We start from the raw sequence: 16,626 nt of genomic DNA, 5'->3' as shown, positions 1-16,626 counted from the left end.
AAGTAAATAACAATCTCAGTCCAAAGTAGCACGCTCTTTCCTTTAGAGCTAGAAAGCTTCTGTCAGCATCTTATTTCATTCTCACAAATGAGATTTGTGTGCTAATGCCATAGTGAGAACACACTTTAATTACAGGGGCCTGTTTAGTTAATGTCTGACTATGTAATAAGACCTAATGTAATTTCAAGTACTTGCGTGGTTAGTTTCTGAGACCACAGACTTATTTATGTATTTTAAATATCCTAGGGCCTTTAAGTGCAATGTGCAACACCAGCCAACTGCAATTAGAACAGAATGGACTAGTTTAAATTAGGATGTAAGCAAGCAAAAAATAAAGCATCAAAAGCAATTTAATGGCAGTAATTGTTTTAATATTACAGGTGTAGTAAAGAGGGTTTCTGTAGGTTAAAACAGAATCTGTCATCTATCTGAAGTGTACAAACACCTTCAAGCGCTGCCGGTAGAAAAACACATGAGGGTGTTCCACAACGTCTGTCCACGGTCACGTACGTTGTCATCATAAGCAGAGACCATTCTGACCATTAGCTTCTGCGGGAGAAGCATTTTGAGGTGTAGAGGAGACGACTTGAAGTCAGTTAACACCATGGCTTCGGTGTCACAATGTCTTTTGTTTTGGACTAGATTTACGTTCCCAACAGCAGAAAGAGCTTTGCTTCCTCCTGGGAGGATATGTAATGGGATCGGTGTTTGGCAAGACTGTTCAAAAATGCAGATTGCCTCTGGTGGGTGGCCTGACCTATTCATATTCACCATTCCAAAAACCCCTGGGATTAAATATTCTCTGCGGCTGTGAAGCAGTGTCTTTCTCTTCACATTGTGCATCCCATTGCTCACAGCTCCCAGTGCCGGAGATAGAGCGGCACTCCCAGCGTGCTTCTCCACTCACCTTCAGCAGGGGCAATGGGAAGAATTCCATTTATTGTGAGCAAAGACATCAGGGTCAATGCATTCACAGTAGGGAGATGTTCCCATGAGATAAGGGGGACCGATTATTTATGAGATTCTGACTTATTACTGGGAAAATTCACGAATGTTTATTCATGGTCTTGTGCTCAAAGCCCTCACTGTTCCAAGGAAGGCACGAGTCCATGATGAAATGTGCTCGAAAAAAGTAATCCTCCGAATGTGACAGGCGTGTCCCGGTTTGAAGTTTGAGGAAAGGTTTTAGATTACAAGGAGAGAATGTATGGAAAATTACTTCTTTATCTTATTGAGATGCGAAACTGTACCCACCTCATAGGGGAATTTTTGGCCTTCGGGACAAGTGCTTCATACTGTAGTACAGGGGTTCCCATTTCCAAAGCTATCGTTGGATAATTTACGAGGCTCTGCTACATTACCTTTATCACCACAGAGAGGTGCCATTCTGTGCGGTAAGTGGGAGAGAATAGCAATTTTGGATTCAGGGACCATTACACGTGGGAAACGGTCCATTTTTAAAAAGGCCAATGGTTGGTGGACGTTACAATTGAACAGTAATAATCAACCATAATACTGAACAATGTGAAGAGGTTAAATGGAAATTATGAAACTAATTTGCTTTGTATGAGAAGTAAAATCTGTTTTTTTGATTAAAACGCTTGGAAATTAGCGGTTCAGCCAGCCGATTTAACTATTTAACAATTTAACATTTTGGTGTATATCTGACACCTCTGTGTAAAGAGATTTCAGATATTGTTTGTATTCTTGAACATTTTAATGGGGCAATTTAGGTACTTAAAGGAGCATCCCTTCTGAGACATGAAATGACAAATTCAAGGTGAATAGAATGTGTCCTTAACCAATAATTTCTGCTTTTACAGCAATTCGTAGCTTTTTTGTCTAAATCCCTTTTAATGCTTATACTATATGCAAGTTTAAACACCTCTCTTAGTAACCTTGTTTTCCCCTCAGTAACGACCTCTTTGCTGAATATTTATGGGTTCCTTCGGATTAAATACACACATGCTGTCCAGTGTGAATTAAAACTATTGAAGCAACAAATCATAAATTAAGGCTCTTTGTAGTAGGCTATACTTTTTAAAGCAAGCGGTTTATATAGTGGACTTGCCCACTGATTCATGAAGGACCTTTGCAGTCACTCATTTGTCTCTAAAGAAATACATAGAACTATTTATTGGGAGGTGAAAAAGATAAATTGGCTAGATGTCATTTTGATATTGTGGTGCCTTATTTCCATATAATTCCCATATATTTGTATAGATTGTTTGTAAATATGCTATTTCCATGAAGTATTTTTTGAGATTCTGTAGGATGTCTTTCCCATGTACTCCTTCTGTCAATTATGCATTCTGTGAGTGACAACAGATTTTCAACGGCTTGGTCTCCTCCACAGAAATACCCGATTTCAACTTTTAAAAGCAAAGGCTGATTGACTGACAAGTGCAAACACCAAGGACAGTCATTAAAATCTGGAGAATAGAAAATGTAAAGTGAAATCCAGCAGCTAATCTGGAAATTACTGGACTGAACTGAAACTTTACCAAGCTTTCTGCACCCAATTTTCAAAGTATTCACTTTATCCTTGACCTTGGTTTGCTAGTAGGAGTCAGTCATTCTGCAATGGGAGAAAGAAGGAAAGAAAAGTTAAAATAACTGTCTATTTTTCAATACAATACAGACTTGTACAGTTAGTTACAGTCACAATGTTAACAATGAAGGTTCTATTAAAAATATGTTTATCCAGGACCCTACATAAAAGCTCAGTTACACTTTCATGAGAACTTTATTAAGAATGTTTATTAAGTAGTCATGAAGGCATAACACATTGGGTCATGAACTTCTTATGTCGGCACGCAGCAAACTGCTGTTGCTGATGTTACCATTTATAAATGTTTACATAATGCATTTACATGCATGATGTGTACCTGTGGCCTACAAAGTTGTTGTGAAGGCCTTATAGGCAGTATATTTTCTCTGAAGTGTTACTGAGACCTACCTAGATGACACCAAAAAAAACAGCAGGCCGTCACCACTTTGCTTACCTTCCTGCAGTCAACCTGTCAACTCGTCCGCGTGTTGCATTTAGAAAAGTTTGCCGAATGTGTTCATACACAGCATCGGTACACTAAACTATGATCCTGAATCTGGTGTCGGCTTTCTTGTTGACTCTGTGCTCATCCTTTGCTGTGTTGTCAAGTTCAGCAACATGTCTGCATCCTCAATTGGTCATTGACAGCTCATCTTAATAGCCTTTACACCAATAATGTCAAAAACCGTCATCTTTTTAATGATGTCTGCAGTTTCAGTGGAGCTGACTGCAGGAGAGAACGCATTTCTTGACTGTAGTTCCCAAGGAACATCTATTATGTATAATACATCTGAAACACTTCCCTTCAGACTGTTTGGTACAACTCTAAACCTTGCTGCATGTAACAGAAGCCAGAACGCTGCTGTCACACACTGTTTCCTGTGAGTATGCTTTGCTTCCATCTTTGTTTGCTTCTCCTTGTAAGCATTCAAGATGTAAGAATTGTATTCCATTGTGACTTCTGCCATGGCTGTTGCACTCTGTGTATTTGGAGATGTTATTAGCCGTATTGATTTTTGCTAGGGTTACATAGAACTTCCACAGTGGAAGTTTTTCAACAAGATAATGGCAGTGTCTGTGTTTGGTATGTGTTGTCATTCATTCCAGTGCAGATTTCAATATCACTGGTGATACTTATGGAATTAGCTTTTTTCTGCCCTCATGATCTCCTCAAGATGTATTAGTGTTATACATTGTTTTTAATTAAATGTTGAATTAATCTGTCCTGAGATATATTGAATTTCAATTGCTTTCTGAAGCATTGGGGTTGTTGAGGAGATGTCCTTTGCATTGCACTGTTGTCTTGTGATTGAGAGGAGCCTGTATCAAACATGTACTGTTTCCCACTCTCAAGAGATAGTATTTCACTTGTAGCCAAAACTTATGCAGAAAGCAGACTAAGGGCTGAATTCCACCCTTCATTTTTGTTCCCCTGGCAGCCCCATTAAGTTTTATTTAGCAGGTACTCTTCAGGTAGAGATGAGCCAGTTGACATTCTTGCTGTCTCCCTCCATTTCCTCTGATGAGAGGCAACTGTTCTCCTCCCAACATGGAAGCATGGCCTGGTGGGTGGTAGACCCCACTCTGGATCACACTATGACATAAACACCTTGAATAATTGATGCCACCACAGTTTGCTCATACTCCACTTCCAGTTTCAGCATATATATATATATATAGCAAACATTTCAGACTAAAGTTCAGACCTCGGTTGTTGTGCTGCAAGCCGCTAAACTTACCTGACACTTTCGGTTACAGTCAATGAGGTCTATTTCGACCGGAAGACACTATCAAAATTTCACAACTCGCTAGATATCAGCAAATCAAACCGTGACCTGTTATTCACATGACCAGTAAACCAATTGCTCTGCACTTTTGAGCTGAGTTGAGACTTTCAATTTCATATTACTGAAGGCATTAACTGTTCAGTAGTGACTATAGTTTCCAACACAGGTATGTGCCCTGAACTGAATAAGACCAATATGTCTGTGACAAATAGGGCATGTCCAGTTCAAGAAGTGACCAGACATGAGACAGACAGCAGTGGAAAGATCTCTTAGGACCACCCCCAGCCACATTTTCAAAGAACTAAAATTCTCAAAACCAAATAAGAAACCCAAAATGACAAAAGGAATAAAATTACCAGGAACTCAAGGGAACACAAAAATCTGCCATCCAAAGAAGTCAACCAAATTAAACTATCACTAAACTATCAAATCCATGACTTTAACACATCCAGATCTTTGGCACAGCAGTTTGTACACTGTTGCTGCCAAACTTTTCTAAAACCCTTCTCTAAAAGGGTCCCGGAAGCAGCCTCTTTTCTTTTTATACTGATTGAATTGCTTCAACTGACCGTGCTTGATGCTCATAACTCCCCAACAAGCCATCTTCAGGAGCACCTCTCAGTGTTGACACGAGCAGGCATGGTGTTTTCAGTTTCTTCAGAGGTTTAGTGAAATAATTGATTATTGTCTTATTGTAGTCATGCTCTGGACAGTTTTCCGTGCAAGATATCTTCAAGAAGCTTGAAAGTGCCATTTGCTGGAGCAGGTCCACTTCAAAGCTGTGTTTTAGTCTATTGCAAAATTATTGCACACATCTGTGTTATGAGAGGTTTTTGAAGTCCTTTGAGGCACCGTGAACACTGGGGAAATTAAATGTTTGTGTTGTTATTTAAAGCACTCTGTTGGCATTTATTGATTTAACTCAGGTTAATGGCATTTTGATTTTTTCCCCATATGTTGCAAAAATCTGTACTTTACAGAAACATTTGTACTTTCACTGCAGTATTTTTACTTTCATTAACATCTTATGTGTTTAATTATTATTTTTAATTGCATGAAGTTATTCTGCACTTTTAGTAATTCAGCACCTTCAAGGTAAAGAAGATGTTTAAGTTAAAAGATCACCATCTTACATATGAAATGTACCATGCTCCAGCAGCTGAGGTATATTTGCATGGTAAATTGTAGATGTGCATATATTACATTCAATAATGTTATAGCAAGGTGAACAAGCGCAGCATATAATATATCTATAAACTTGTACAGTAAGTCCACGTTTTATTTTGGCTAAGTGAGTTTGTCATATATAGTGTGATATAGTGATATAGTCATTTAATTCCTGGTGTCTTGCTCAGCCAGAATATTGTTATTTCTTTTCAGTCTCCATAGTTATCAATGACTGTTGAAAGGCTTTTTTAATGTCATAAAATACAGATGCATGAATGCATTATTTGCAGATGTACCCATTTCAGGAGTATGCCAGTGTGCACTGCATTTGTAACTTATGTGCTAGAGGTGTTCCAACTACAGATATACACACACAGTATTCAGGTTAAAGAGCCTGAAAAGTGATTGAAGTCACACAGAATCTATGTTTTTTATGTACTTTGCAAGAGTCGCCACGTCAGTGATTACAGCTATCAGTAAAATGAATGTACCTTAAAAAAATAAAATTGTAGGAAAGTTATCAGGATTCATCTATCCTGTGTTTTATGCACCTACTCAAGTGATGAACATCGGTGCATCAAGTGGAAAGAAAGAAACTAGGTTTACTTAAGAATCACATGTCTGCAACTAGGTCTCTTTCTCCTAATGTAATGCACAAATTGTTTTTTCACTGAGATGTGCGTCGCTTTGGAGAAAAGCACTGCTAAATGAATAAATGTAAATATAATGTAAATGTAAAAATTAAGTGAAATATGGTTGCGGTTTTTAAATCAAAGTAAGCATTTATTATACTTATTCAAACTGAGCCAGTTGCATTTGTTTAATTAATCATAATGTTTATTATTATTATTTTAATTACATAAATTTACCAGAAGCTTAAGAGTCTGCATCAATAGGCAGTTGGAATGCTTAAATAATAATTTTATTATGCCCACCAGCCATTCGTGAAAAGTGACATGAAATCAATGTGGGTGGAAGGTGTGGGCGCAGATTACTCATATGGGATTAAAAATCCAGGGGCGGCATCAACAAGAATCAGACTGCGTGGAAAAGGTGTTAACAGTGTCTTTGGTAACCAGGCCATGTGACCGTGGACCAAAAGAAGACTTTTGAAATATATACAGCCACATGAAGAAGAGCATGTTAGTATGTTATGATAATAGTAGTTTCTTGAGCAGATACTGGCTGAGACAGAGAGGAGCCGTTACGAGACCTTGTAAGACACAAGGAGGGTATGACAGAGGAGAAGCAATGACAGCTGAGAGGCCTGCATGGAAACCTAGTGAAAACCAATAAAAAGCAGTGCTGGCAGCGAGGGACTGATCTGTGGCCTGTGTCCAAGTCCCCTAGCGAGGAAAACATTTCCAGCTGACAGATGCTTTTAATCCCTCACCCAGTTGTTCTATTTAACGGTATGTATTACTTCTATAGATGCACCATTACACTATGAATGCTAACAGTTTTCAGGTTAAATTAAATTCCAAGTCAAAGAACTAATATAAGTATAAAATATAGCGTGTAAAAGGCTACTTAAAATATAAAAAGATGAACTATGTCTCTCATAGAAGTTGCTGTCACTTCTGTCTACACGTGTGAGAACAATGGTGGTATCGGACAAACTGGACTTTAATAATTGTGTGTTAGTGTATGTAACATTCTTTTGTGGAATCCATTTTTATTTATTTTGAGTTTCATGTCACTTTGAAAAAGCTTCTGCTAAATGCATAAATGTAATACACAAACGTTTAACGCATTTTGAATATGGTATGAAATATGAGCACATTGTTGATAAGGCTTTCACAGGTTGGCCATATATTCAATATTATTTCAGTCTGGAATTCTGAAACTTTGTTAAAAATATCCATCTCTTGTATTCTGTAATGCATAGCCACCTTTTACCTTTTTTATTAGTCTGAAAGAGTTTTAATGGGTGTCGAAAATAGAGGCAATATAATGAGGTCCATTTCTCTATTATCCAAGTGAGAAAGAAGGGTAATGATCCTATATCAACCTCATTGCATGTCACCGAGCTTCCAATTTAATTTCTCAAACCAAAGAAAGAAAATGGGTATGTGTTTTAAATGGTTTCAAGGATAAATCATCTCTGCTGGAAGTCAAGCCATGTTGCATCAAATGAAAGCGTAGATCAATATGGATATTGTTATGGGACTTCTGTTTGTCAGGCTTTGTTTTTATGCACTTCATTCAGGAAAGTTACAGAGATGTCTTATGGGGAATAGTTTTAGAAGTCGTTCAACAACGTTGCCAGCAAGCGCTTGGGTCATGACTTGTTGACCTGGCAGCAAGTTTTGTGCTGAAACATCCCACACTGGGCAGAGCATTTCTTTACTTCTGTCTTGTTCACAAAGAACAAGAAATTACATGAGGCCTGTCTGCAGTGTTTTTTGTTTCGCCGATGAAACGAAATAATTACTTCTCTTGGAGCCGTGACTAATGAGTAAACTCATGCGCACGTGCACTCCATTTTGCTGTTCAGTACATCATCACGTGGACTGGTTAACAAAAGATGAGATGTATCGCCAATGTGCAATAATTCTCCAACAGTCCCTCGCATGTGCGTGTGATTTGTTTTTGGTGAGCGATCAGTTGAGTTGGTGAAATAAGGGATTCTCCTGTGCCAGCGTCACCCCCGCCAAGCTGGCCATTTAATGAGTTTCGATCGGCCGGGGCCATCGCCGTGCCCCCACTGGTCCCGCTGATGTATCTCTGAAGGAATGCTCCGCTCCCCAATTTAGGGCTGCCTGATGAGCATCGCGCTCTGCAGGCTGAGCCCCCCAGGAGACCCCTCGGTGAAAGAAAGCAGCAGAAAAGCGTGCTTGGCGTAGAGGTGGGGGGTTGGGGGGGTTGGGGGGGTGGGGGAGGTGGATGGCACATCTGAACACTCACTGCACCATTATAGTCCTCAAGGCCCGGCGTGCCGGCTGAGCGGCAGGGACTGTGATCTTCTGACAGGGAAATTAAGTTGTCATTCAGAGCCCAATACAAGGTGCCAAACCCTTGCTGTTCTACATATGACAGCAGGTGCGTCCCTCCCACCACCGCCAACACAGCCGCCTCTCCTCCCTCCAACTTGTCTGCTCCCAAAAGTGCCTCTCTGCGTTATTTCTCTGCCAAGGTTGCCTGCGGTGGCTGGGACTGCTGGCTGTTTGATAAAGATTGAAAGATATGTCCTTTGGAATAATGGAAAGATAAAAAATAAATAACTAAGCAAAATGGTGTTATGGGGGTTTCAAAGGAGAAGTGATTTAATACAATGGAAATAACTTTTGGGTCCTGTTGATCGTTTATTTTTTGGGAGAAGAGTGGAAACGTGTGCGGTGGAATTCAATTATTTCACACAAAACGAAAAAAGTAAAACAGTTTAAAAAAAAATGATTTAGTAGAAACGTTTCACATTGTGCCCCTATTTTGGAGAGTGCAATAGAATGAAAACGGGTGAAATCTTTTGCGTTTACCCCCCAAAATTGTTATTGTTACCCTGTAATTTCTCTTGTGTTTTGAGGAGATTAATATTTTTGTAGTTATACTAACTTCTGTTGATTTCCTGAACAGGCTCCAAAAGGAAAACCAAACACTCAGAAGTCATTTAATCTGTTTGCTTTAAACTTTGTCTCAAAAAGTGCATAATTAGCATAATTAGTATCTCCTTGATGCTGAAGAAGGCTGCGTGCCAATATGCCTGCAATTGTGTGCAATAAATTGCAGATTATTCTGTTTGTCAATGTGATCTGTTATCTTTGTTACGCATTTCAGCATCTGAACTTAAACCAAACGCTGACTTTCAGAATTTAACATGCTGTCCATTACCGTCATCTCTCTGAGTGGCATTTCATGGGCACGCTGATGATAACTTATAGTCACATTGGAAATGTGCAAGTGAAGGTGGAGCTGCTGCGTAAGAGCACGATTTATCTGTTTAGTGATCGAAGAGCAACGCGATTAGAAATTGTGGAGCGAGTCAAGTATTTTGCATGACTCTCCGTCTCATGGGAATCGGACGAACGAATGGGATTTAGTGTTTTCTGTTTTTTTTTTTTTTTTTTTTCGGTCACTATAAATATGAACACACCAGATGCTGTTATTACATGGTTAAATGTACTGAACTGGAAAATAAAAGAAGAGAAAGCATGCGTCTGTCACATGCGGCGGCCCGCCGGAGCATGCAGCTCGTAGCCCCTGTGTTTCCCACTTCCTCTGCTCCCGGCAGCGGCTCATTACCGTGCAGCTGCGGCACCCCCCCAACCCCCCGCCGCTTGGCAGAGCTCTCCGACAGAGCTGCCCCCTGCCCGGGGGCCTCTGCCAGTGTGCCTGTTTAGAGGACCCCATCTCTTTTTCTCAGATCTTCATTCATCTCTATTGACAACACCCCCCCATCTCCGAGTTGTTTTTGGCTCTGAGCTCAAGCAGTGCTTCAGAGGCGCTGCGCTGGCCATTTGCCTCACTGAAGTGGATGCCTGGAGCTCGCACGATCTCAGACGCAGCATCCCGGCGGCTCCCACCATACTGGCAAGACAGGTGGGAGTGAGCAGGTCTTCCTTTGTGCCCTGCTCCTGATCAGCAGGTGTGGGTTCTGCTAATTAACTGGCATATGCAATGTCTCGGAGCTCGGCACATATCACTTGTGTCTCCTTATTCTCTGCTCTCCCTTTTTAGTCCAGATATTAATGGGTCTCCGCTCGGCCCCCTGCTGTGCGGGTAACACGTACTGCTGGTGAAACTTGAGAGGTGCTGTTTGGCATATGGTCTTGCAAACTAAGACATTATCGTCATATTTTTCTGCTTAGCTGAGACTGTTTTCCAGGGACGCTTCTAGTGTTACCGATTTAAGCAGATTAATATTTACAGCAGGAGATTTACTGCAGCAGTTCAGGTTAACCATCAATGTACCTGCTACCCTGACATACCTCAAGCCTTTGCCAGGATTCTCTACTAAATCCTCACTTGTTTTTGTGAGGGTGCGCTGGTGCAGCGGGTTTGGCCAGGCCCTGCTATCTGGTGGGTCTGGGGTTCGAGCCCTTCTCGAGGTGCCTTGCGACGGACTGGCGTCCCGTCCTGGGTGTGTCCCCCTGTCTTGCTGAGTTAGGCTCCAGCTTGCCTCGGGACGAGCAGTTTCAGACTGTGTGCGTGCGTTTTTGTGCGTATGAATGCAGGCATGTACCAGTGTATGTGTGTGTCCGTGCCCACCTATGTGCACGTGCATCATTATTCAGTTCGACAGTTAAAGTGAGGTATATGTAAGGTTAATGTGTCCCATTTAATATATGTACATTAAACCCTCTAACTTTAAAATGTTCTGTAATCAACTAAATATTTTCTTTCCAGTGTTAATAATTATGAATAATAATATATATACACTGCATTAATTTTACACATTACAACAACTATGGTTATGTGAAAATTACAAGGATAATGTGAAGAACTAAATGAACAGCTATGAAGATCTAATGTAATTACTCATAATATTAACTGAATTTGGTCATAATTAAATTACAGCAGATATTCAACGTTAACAGAAACTCCATTTTATTATGTAAATAGCAGCTAGCCAAACAGTCGTTCGTCATATAATTTTGGGAGGGATACATGATTAAAAGGCTATACTGTAGATATTGTGTTCACCCATGTGGATAGATGGGAAGGACACAACCACCATAGCTGCACATTCCTAAAGGAGTTATTGACCTCAACTACAAACATCCTTTCATCTTATAACACCCAACACCCCATATTTCGTTAATAGCTCCCTAAGGAAGGGCTGAATAAATCTCTTCATAAAGTAAACTTTTTTACCTAGACTTTCAATTTTGCTTCTAATTACAGTGCTAGAAAATAACTGTGGGCAATTGATAACTACAAAGCAACTAAGAGGCAACTAAATTACCCAGAAACTAAAGCGTTTTGGAATCCTAATATCTGAATCTAGGTTTTCAACACTACTGCCTTAAGCACACATGTACTCCTTACAGCCTAAGTCACGGGATCTACCATTCTACAAAACTTCTTCTATAACATAGAAGTTAACAGTAGCATTTGATAAAATTGTACCTGTGTAAGAATATATTTCAACTGCAGCTGAGGACCATCATGCAGTCTCTTTTTTTTGTCTTTTTCCCTGCAACTGGAAGAGTATATTTTAGTTTAGGAGTTGACTTTTTTTCTAAGTTGCTGAAAGTAGATAAAGTGCTTGAAAAAAAGTAAGCTCATGCCAATGAGGATATTTTCTTTGGAAAAGAGAGATCATCTTTTTAGTGGCTCTATTCATGAGACTAACTACTTTATATGCTAAATATATGAGTACTGCCTCTCCAAGCAAACTTCAATATGTGCTGTTGTCAAACAGAGGCAACACAATATTGCTTCTTATATTAAAATCCTGTGACCCTCAAGATGAAGTCAGTCATATATATATATATTATAATATAATATAATATAATATATATATATATATATATATATATATACATATATACAGTATTATACATATATATTTTCGTATATCTAGAGAGAGAGGGAAAGGCAGAGTAGTTAAATTGATGAAACAGGTTATGTGTGTGGTGGCCTTACATGTGTTGACTCAGTGTGATGCACAATGACCATAACATGGACCATGGTTGTGTTTCACAGAAGGAACACCATATACCTGGTGGATTGGGAAGGGCAGCGAGAAGCACTTCTACTGGGGTGGCTCAGGGCCTGGCATCCAGAAGTGTGCCTGTGGAATCGAGCGCAACTGTACTGACCCAAAGTACTACTGCAACTGCGATGCAGACCAGAAGCAGTGGTGAGTTCACATCCCTTTCCGCCGCATGTCTGTTCTGCAAATTGATGACAGCACCCAACTACGGCACTAACCACAGCTAACCTTTCTCAACTTGCTTAGCAGGAGTTTGAAATACATGCAGGGATACCTGTTTTCTGAAAAGTATCTCAAATAGCTTTTACAAGAGAATGTTCAGCACATGACAGGCTAACCAAATGTAAGGATAGTATGGCCAGCTCGCTTCTCATGAGTCTGAGACATTCATGTACAGTGACTACTAAATATGTTTAGTTTTCTTTTAAAAAAAAAAAAACTACAATTCAGCTCCTCTGGTGTTATCAAGCCTATCTAAAAGGATTAGAGTCCTTGGATCAATTGGAGAGGAAAAAAGTTTACAATTGCTTGTCAGATACCTCCAGAAAAGTCTCTCTGAGATCTTATATGTTGAAATGAGACAGGGGTTGCACTTGAAACATCTGCTCATTTAGCTGATACTTTTCTCCAAACCAACTTACAATGTGTTACCCATTTATATATCTGGGTAATTCTTACTGGTGCACTTTAGGGTAAGTTGCTTGCTCAATGGCACTACAGCAGCAGGGGGATTCAAACCTGTAACCTCTGCATTCAAAGACAGCAGTTCTAACCACTAGACTACTCGCTGGCCCTGCAGCTATGAATCATCTGAGGAGCTGGAATAGTGCACAATGCTCTCTATCTCCTCGCATCACAGTGAAAGCTCAATGAAGTTACAAATGAATCCACCTGAGAACTCACTCTGGTGCACTCAGCGCCTGTATTTCTGACCATCCGTGACACTCTGAGCCTGTGAGGATCAAAATGGCATTGGGCAGGGAGATGTAAACCGCCTTCGTTTTTCTATCTCTACTTTTTCTTCATGTGATCAATTATTTATCCAGCTTCATTGTTCAAAAGCACAAGATGGCGTTGAGATCTTCTAAAGAGAGCATAAAATGTAACAGCAAACAAAGAAAGCAAACAAGCAAGCACAGTTCCTACCCACACCTACAAGGATGGTAAAATGCTCTTATGAGGATTTTTAAGTATCCGTTACATATTTACACTGTTTTTTTTTTGTTTTCTTTCTTGTTAGTTTGTCGTTGTGTCTGTCTGCTTGTTTGTTTGTTGTTTGTTATGATCAAGGATACTTATTAGGGTAGTTCTTGTCTCTCTCGCTCTCTTTTCAAAAGAGCAGTTAATGTACTGTAAAACAAGTGACAGTTTTGTCGCTGTTTTGGCCCTTTGGTGGTTAATGTTTATGACTTGCAGAGAAATGTTTAATCGTCGCACATTTAGATTCACATCATTCTTTCCTTCCAGGCCCATGTTGGGCAAATTTGCCTCCCATAAACCACATACAGGCTCCACTATCCTGCGTAATCAAATTCAAAACACATCTCGGGTAAATTCCACTCCAAGTAGACTTTTTCTAGACTCATTCTAATAAATGTTTCCACTTGACTATGATCTGATGGATTTTTTTTACTCTCCATCTTTACACAAATATTAGTTTTGAGTCTCTTATGGAAAAGGTGCAAACTGATATTTAAGTGTCTGCTTTTAGTGCTGTATACACAATTTTATCGTATAATACAATGTGATACAAGTTTGACTTGTTTTGAGTAGGAGAAATTCTAATTACATAATTCATATGGACATCCTATCCTCACACCATTACATACCAGGCTTAATCAAAAAGAGTCTGATCATTGTTTTTTCATTAACCCAGAGTGGTATCCAAATATCAAATTTAATATAAAAAAGAAATAAAATAAAAAAGATAATAAAAAAGAAAAGTGGGTCTTTGAGTTAAAATGGTACATTTCCCTTCAACAGCCAGTGGACATTGTCATACACTCGATATCGAAGTGAAAAATAATCAGCTAGTTTCAGGTCAGTAACTGTCTGCCTCATTAAATCCAGTAACACTTGTTATTTGTCATATTCAATGCTGAAAAAGCATAATAATAGTATTGCTTTCTATACGCAAGAAATCAACCTTGTTTGTATAGCTTTTCAATAGCTGGGGGTAGCAAAGGAGAAATTTAATCAACGAGCTAAGTACCTTGGACAACAAGAATTGCAAGCAATGTTGCCATTGAAATGAGGATCTATTTTTAGGTCTGAAATCATTAGACTCTTATTACGTTCAAAGTAGCTTTAAGGGACATGCTGAGACTTGTGTAAATGCTGTACCATTATGTGTCTAAATGCTGTACCATTATGTGCTTTCATAGAACTAGTTTGACCAGGTCCACTCCACTGCTCTTAATCTTAATACTTTGGACTTTAAAAACAAAAACAATAAATATACTGACATATCTCCATTTAAAATGATTATCAGTGATGATTTATGCAATGCCCTCATCCCTCATAACATATTTTGCCATGTAATTAAATTTTAGTTTATTACTCACATTTGAATTGTTATTGTCATAAGGAGGTATTTTGCCGCTTAATATCTTTCCTACTAATCCACTGTTTCTGCATTTGCTGTTGATTGGCTTTAGGAGAGAAGATTCCGGACTTCTGGTGTATAAGGAGCACTTACCTGTCAACCAGGTGGCTGTTGGGGATACGAACCGACCCGGGTCTGAAGCAAAGCTCACTGTGGGGCCTCTGCGTTGTCAAGGAGACAGTGAGTTCATTCTTTCATTACATCTGTGTTGGTTTTCTTCCTTTGTATCACAAAATGTTATCAACTGTGTTGACTTGCTTGGATATTGGTACGTCCTTCTTATCAGCAGAACTAGACATCGATTGAAGTTGCGTGATGAAAAACGTTAACTTTTATGGAAAGCATAAATGCAGTGCATCTTGGTTTGAGTTTTGACCTAGACTAAGGGCATTCACACTGCTGCTGTATTAAAATGGAACAAGTTTTCAAAACATTTGCGGTTTACTTTGAAGTCCGATATTACAGCACGTTCACAAACGATAAACCTGTAATTGATTTATTGTAAACGCACTGACGCATCCGTTCTCCAGGCTCAGGTCTTCAAATGTCGATCGGAAGGCTTTTTCTATTTCCGCTCTACATCGGTGTCTTAGCTGTCTCGCTTACGTGCGACCCGTCGTGAACTTGTGACCTGCCGTGGCACTTTGATTCCCGCCTTGTGTTTTTAGAAAGCATCAGAGTGCTGTTCCACTGCACAGTGCTGCGAACGCCACCCAGCGAGGACTCCCTCCAAGTGTCGAAGGCTTGTTATGTTCCCCACACTTGTGTGGAGCCATGTGGTTAAATATTTACAGCAGATCCTTGGAATTAGTGAATTAAATGTCAGGGCAAATGGCAGCACACGTCTCCGGGTACTAATGTTAGAAGTGAGAGAGCGTGCCCTGGCTGCTTTCAGCTGTCTCAGTGCATACTTCTCATGGTCCCCTTGTCCTCATTTAAATTAGCAGACCTCCCAGCAGCAGTAACCTTCTTAATGGGCCTCAGTCCTGCAGTGCCAAAGAGTGCAGAGTTCTCTCCGATTATGCTGTTTTCGTTGCTGTTGCTCTTCTTCTTCTTCTTCATTATTATTATTATTGTTTTCCATTACAATTTGAAACATAGCAGAAATGCAGCATAAGAGGTATTTTTTCCTACGTTTGAAGTTGTTAACGTATTGGTTGAATCTGCCATTGTGAATTTTTAAAGACACAGGTTCAAATCCTACCTCCTGCTGTAGTACCTTTGAGCAAGGTACTTACCCTAAATTGTAAGAGTAAAAATTACCCAGCTGTATGAATGCTAAAATATTCTAAGTATTTAAATGGGATGGCTGGTAGCAGTTAAAGCTGCTTCCTTTGGACCCAAAGGTCACAGGTTCAAATCTTACCTTCGGCTGTAGCACCCACGAGTAAGGCACTTATCCTAAATTACTCCAGTAAAATTACGTAGCTGTATGAATAGATAAATAATTTTAAGTTGCTTAACATTGTAAGTCTTTGGAGAAAAGTGTTAGCTAAATGAATAAATGTAAATATTGTCAGTCTTTTTGGTAAAAAATAAATAGTTACTATTAGTTACTAAATAAATAACCTAAATACTGGAGACACCTAGAACCACAGCAAATTCCTTGTGTGCGTCATTCTAATTCTGATTCTTTTACACTCTTGATTTCTTTATCTTCAGTATTTATCACAATGTCTAACTGCATGATATCAAGGTTATTAATAACAGCATTCATTTTCACTTTTATGCATTGTGATAACTGAGCCTGTGCTGCCTGCATGGAGGTGGGGTGTAACTACAGAGTTCTTTATTTTCTGCTCTGCCTTCTACTAATGATGATATTAATATTAAACAAAGAAACTGAAGTGACAATTACACA

The 16,626-nt window shown here is 39.4% G+C and overlaps 1 protein-coding gene across 2 annotated transcripts in view; it reads left to right on the top strand.

The window, feature by feature from the left end:
- Positions 1 to 16,626, top strand: part of LOC108935522 (contactin-associated protein-like 2) — a 300,803-nt gene that overhangs the window by 221,352 nt on the left and 62,825 nt on the right. For both annotated transcript variants that reach the window (XM_018754213.2, XM_029254781.1), the window contains exons 14-15: positions 12,151 to 12,307; positions 14,818 to 14,945. In XM_018754213.2, the coding sequence (XP_018609729.1) occupies positions 12,151 to 12,307; positions 14,818 to 14,945 (285 nt within the window). The remainder of the gene's footprint in view (positions 1 to 12,150; positions 12,308 to 14,817; positions 14,946 to 16,626) is intronic.

The sequence above is a fragment of the Scleropages formosus genome, chromosome 9 (assembly GCF_900964775.1).
Source record: "Scleropages formosus chromosome 9, fSclFor1.1, whole genome shotgun sequence".
Classification (NCBI taxonomy): domain Eukaryota; kingdom Metazoa; phylum Chordata; class Actinopteri; order Osteoglossiformes; family Osteoglossidae; genus Scleropages; species Scleropages formosus.
This window is presented reverse-complemented; position numbering and strand designations above follow the sequence as displayed.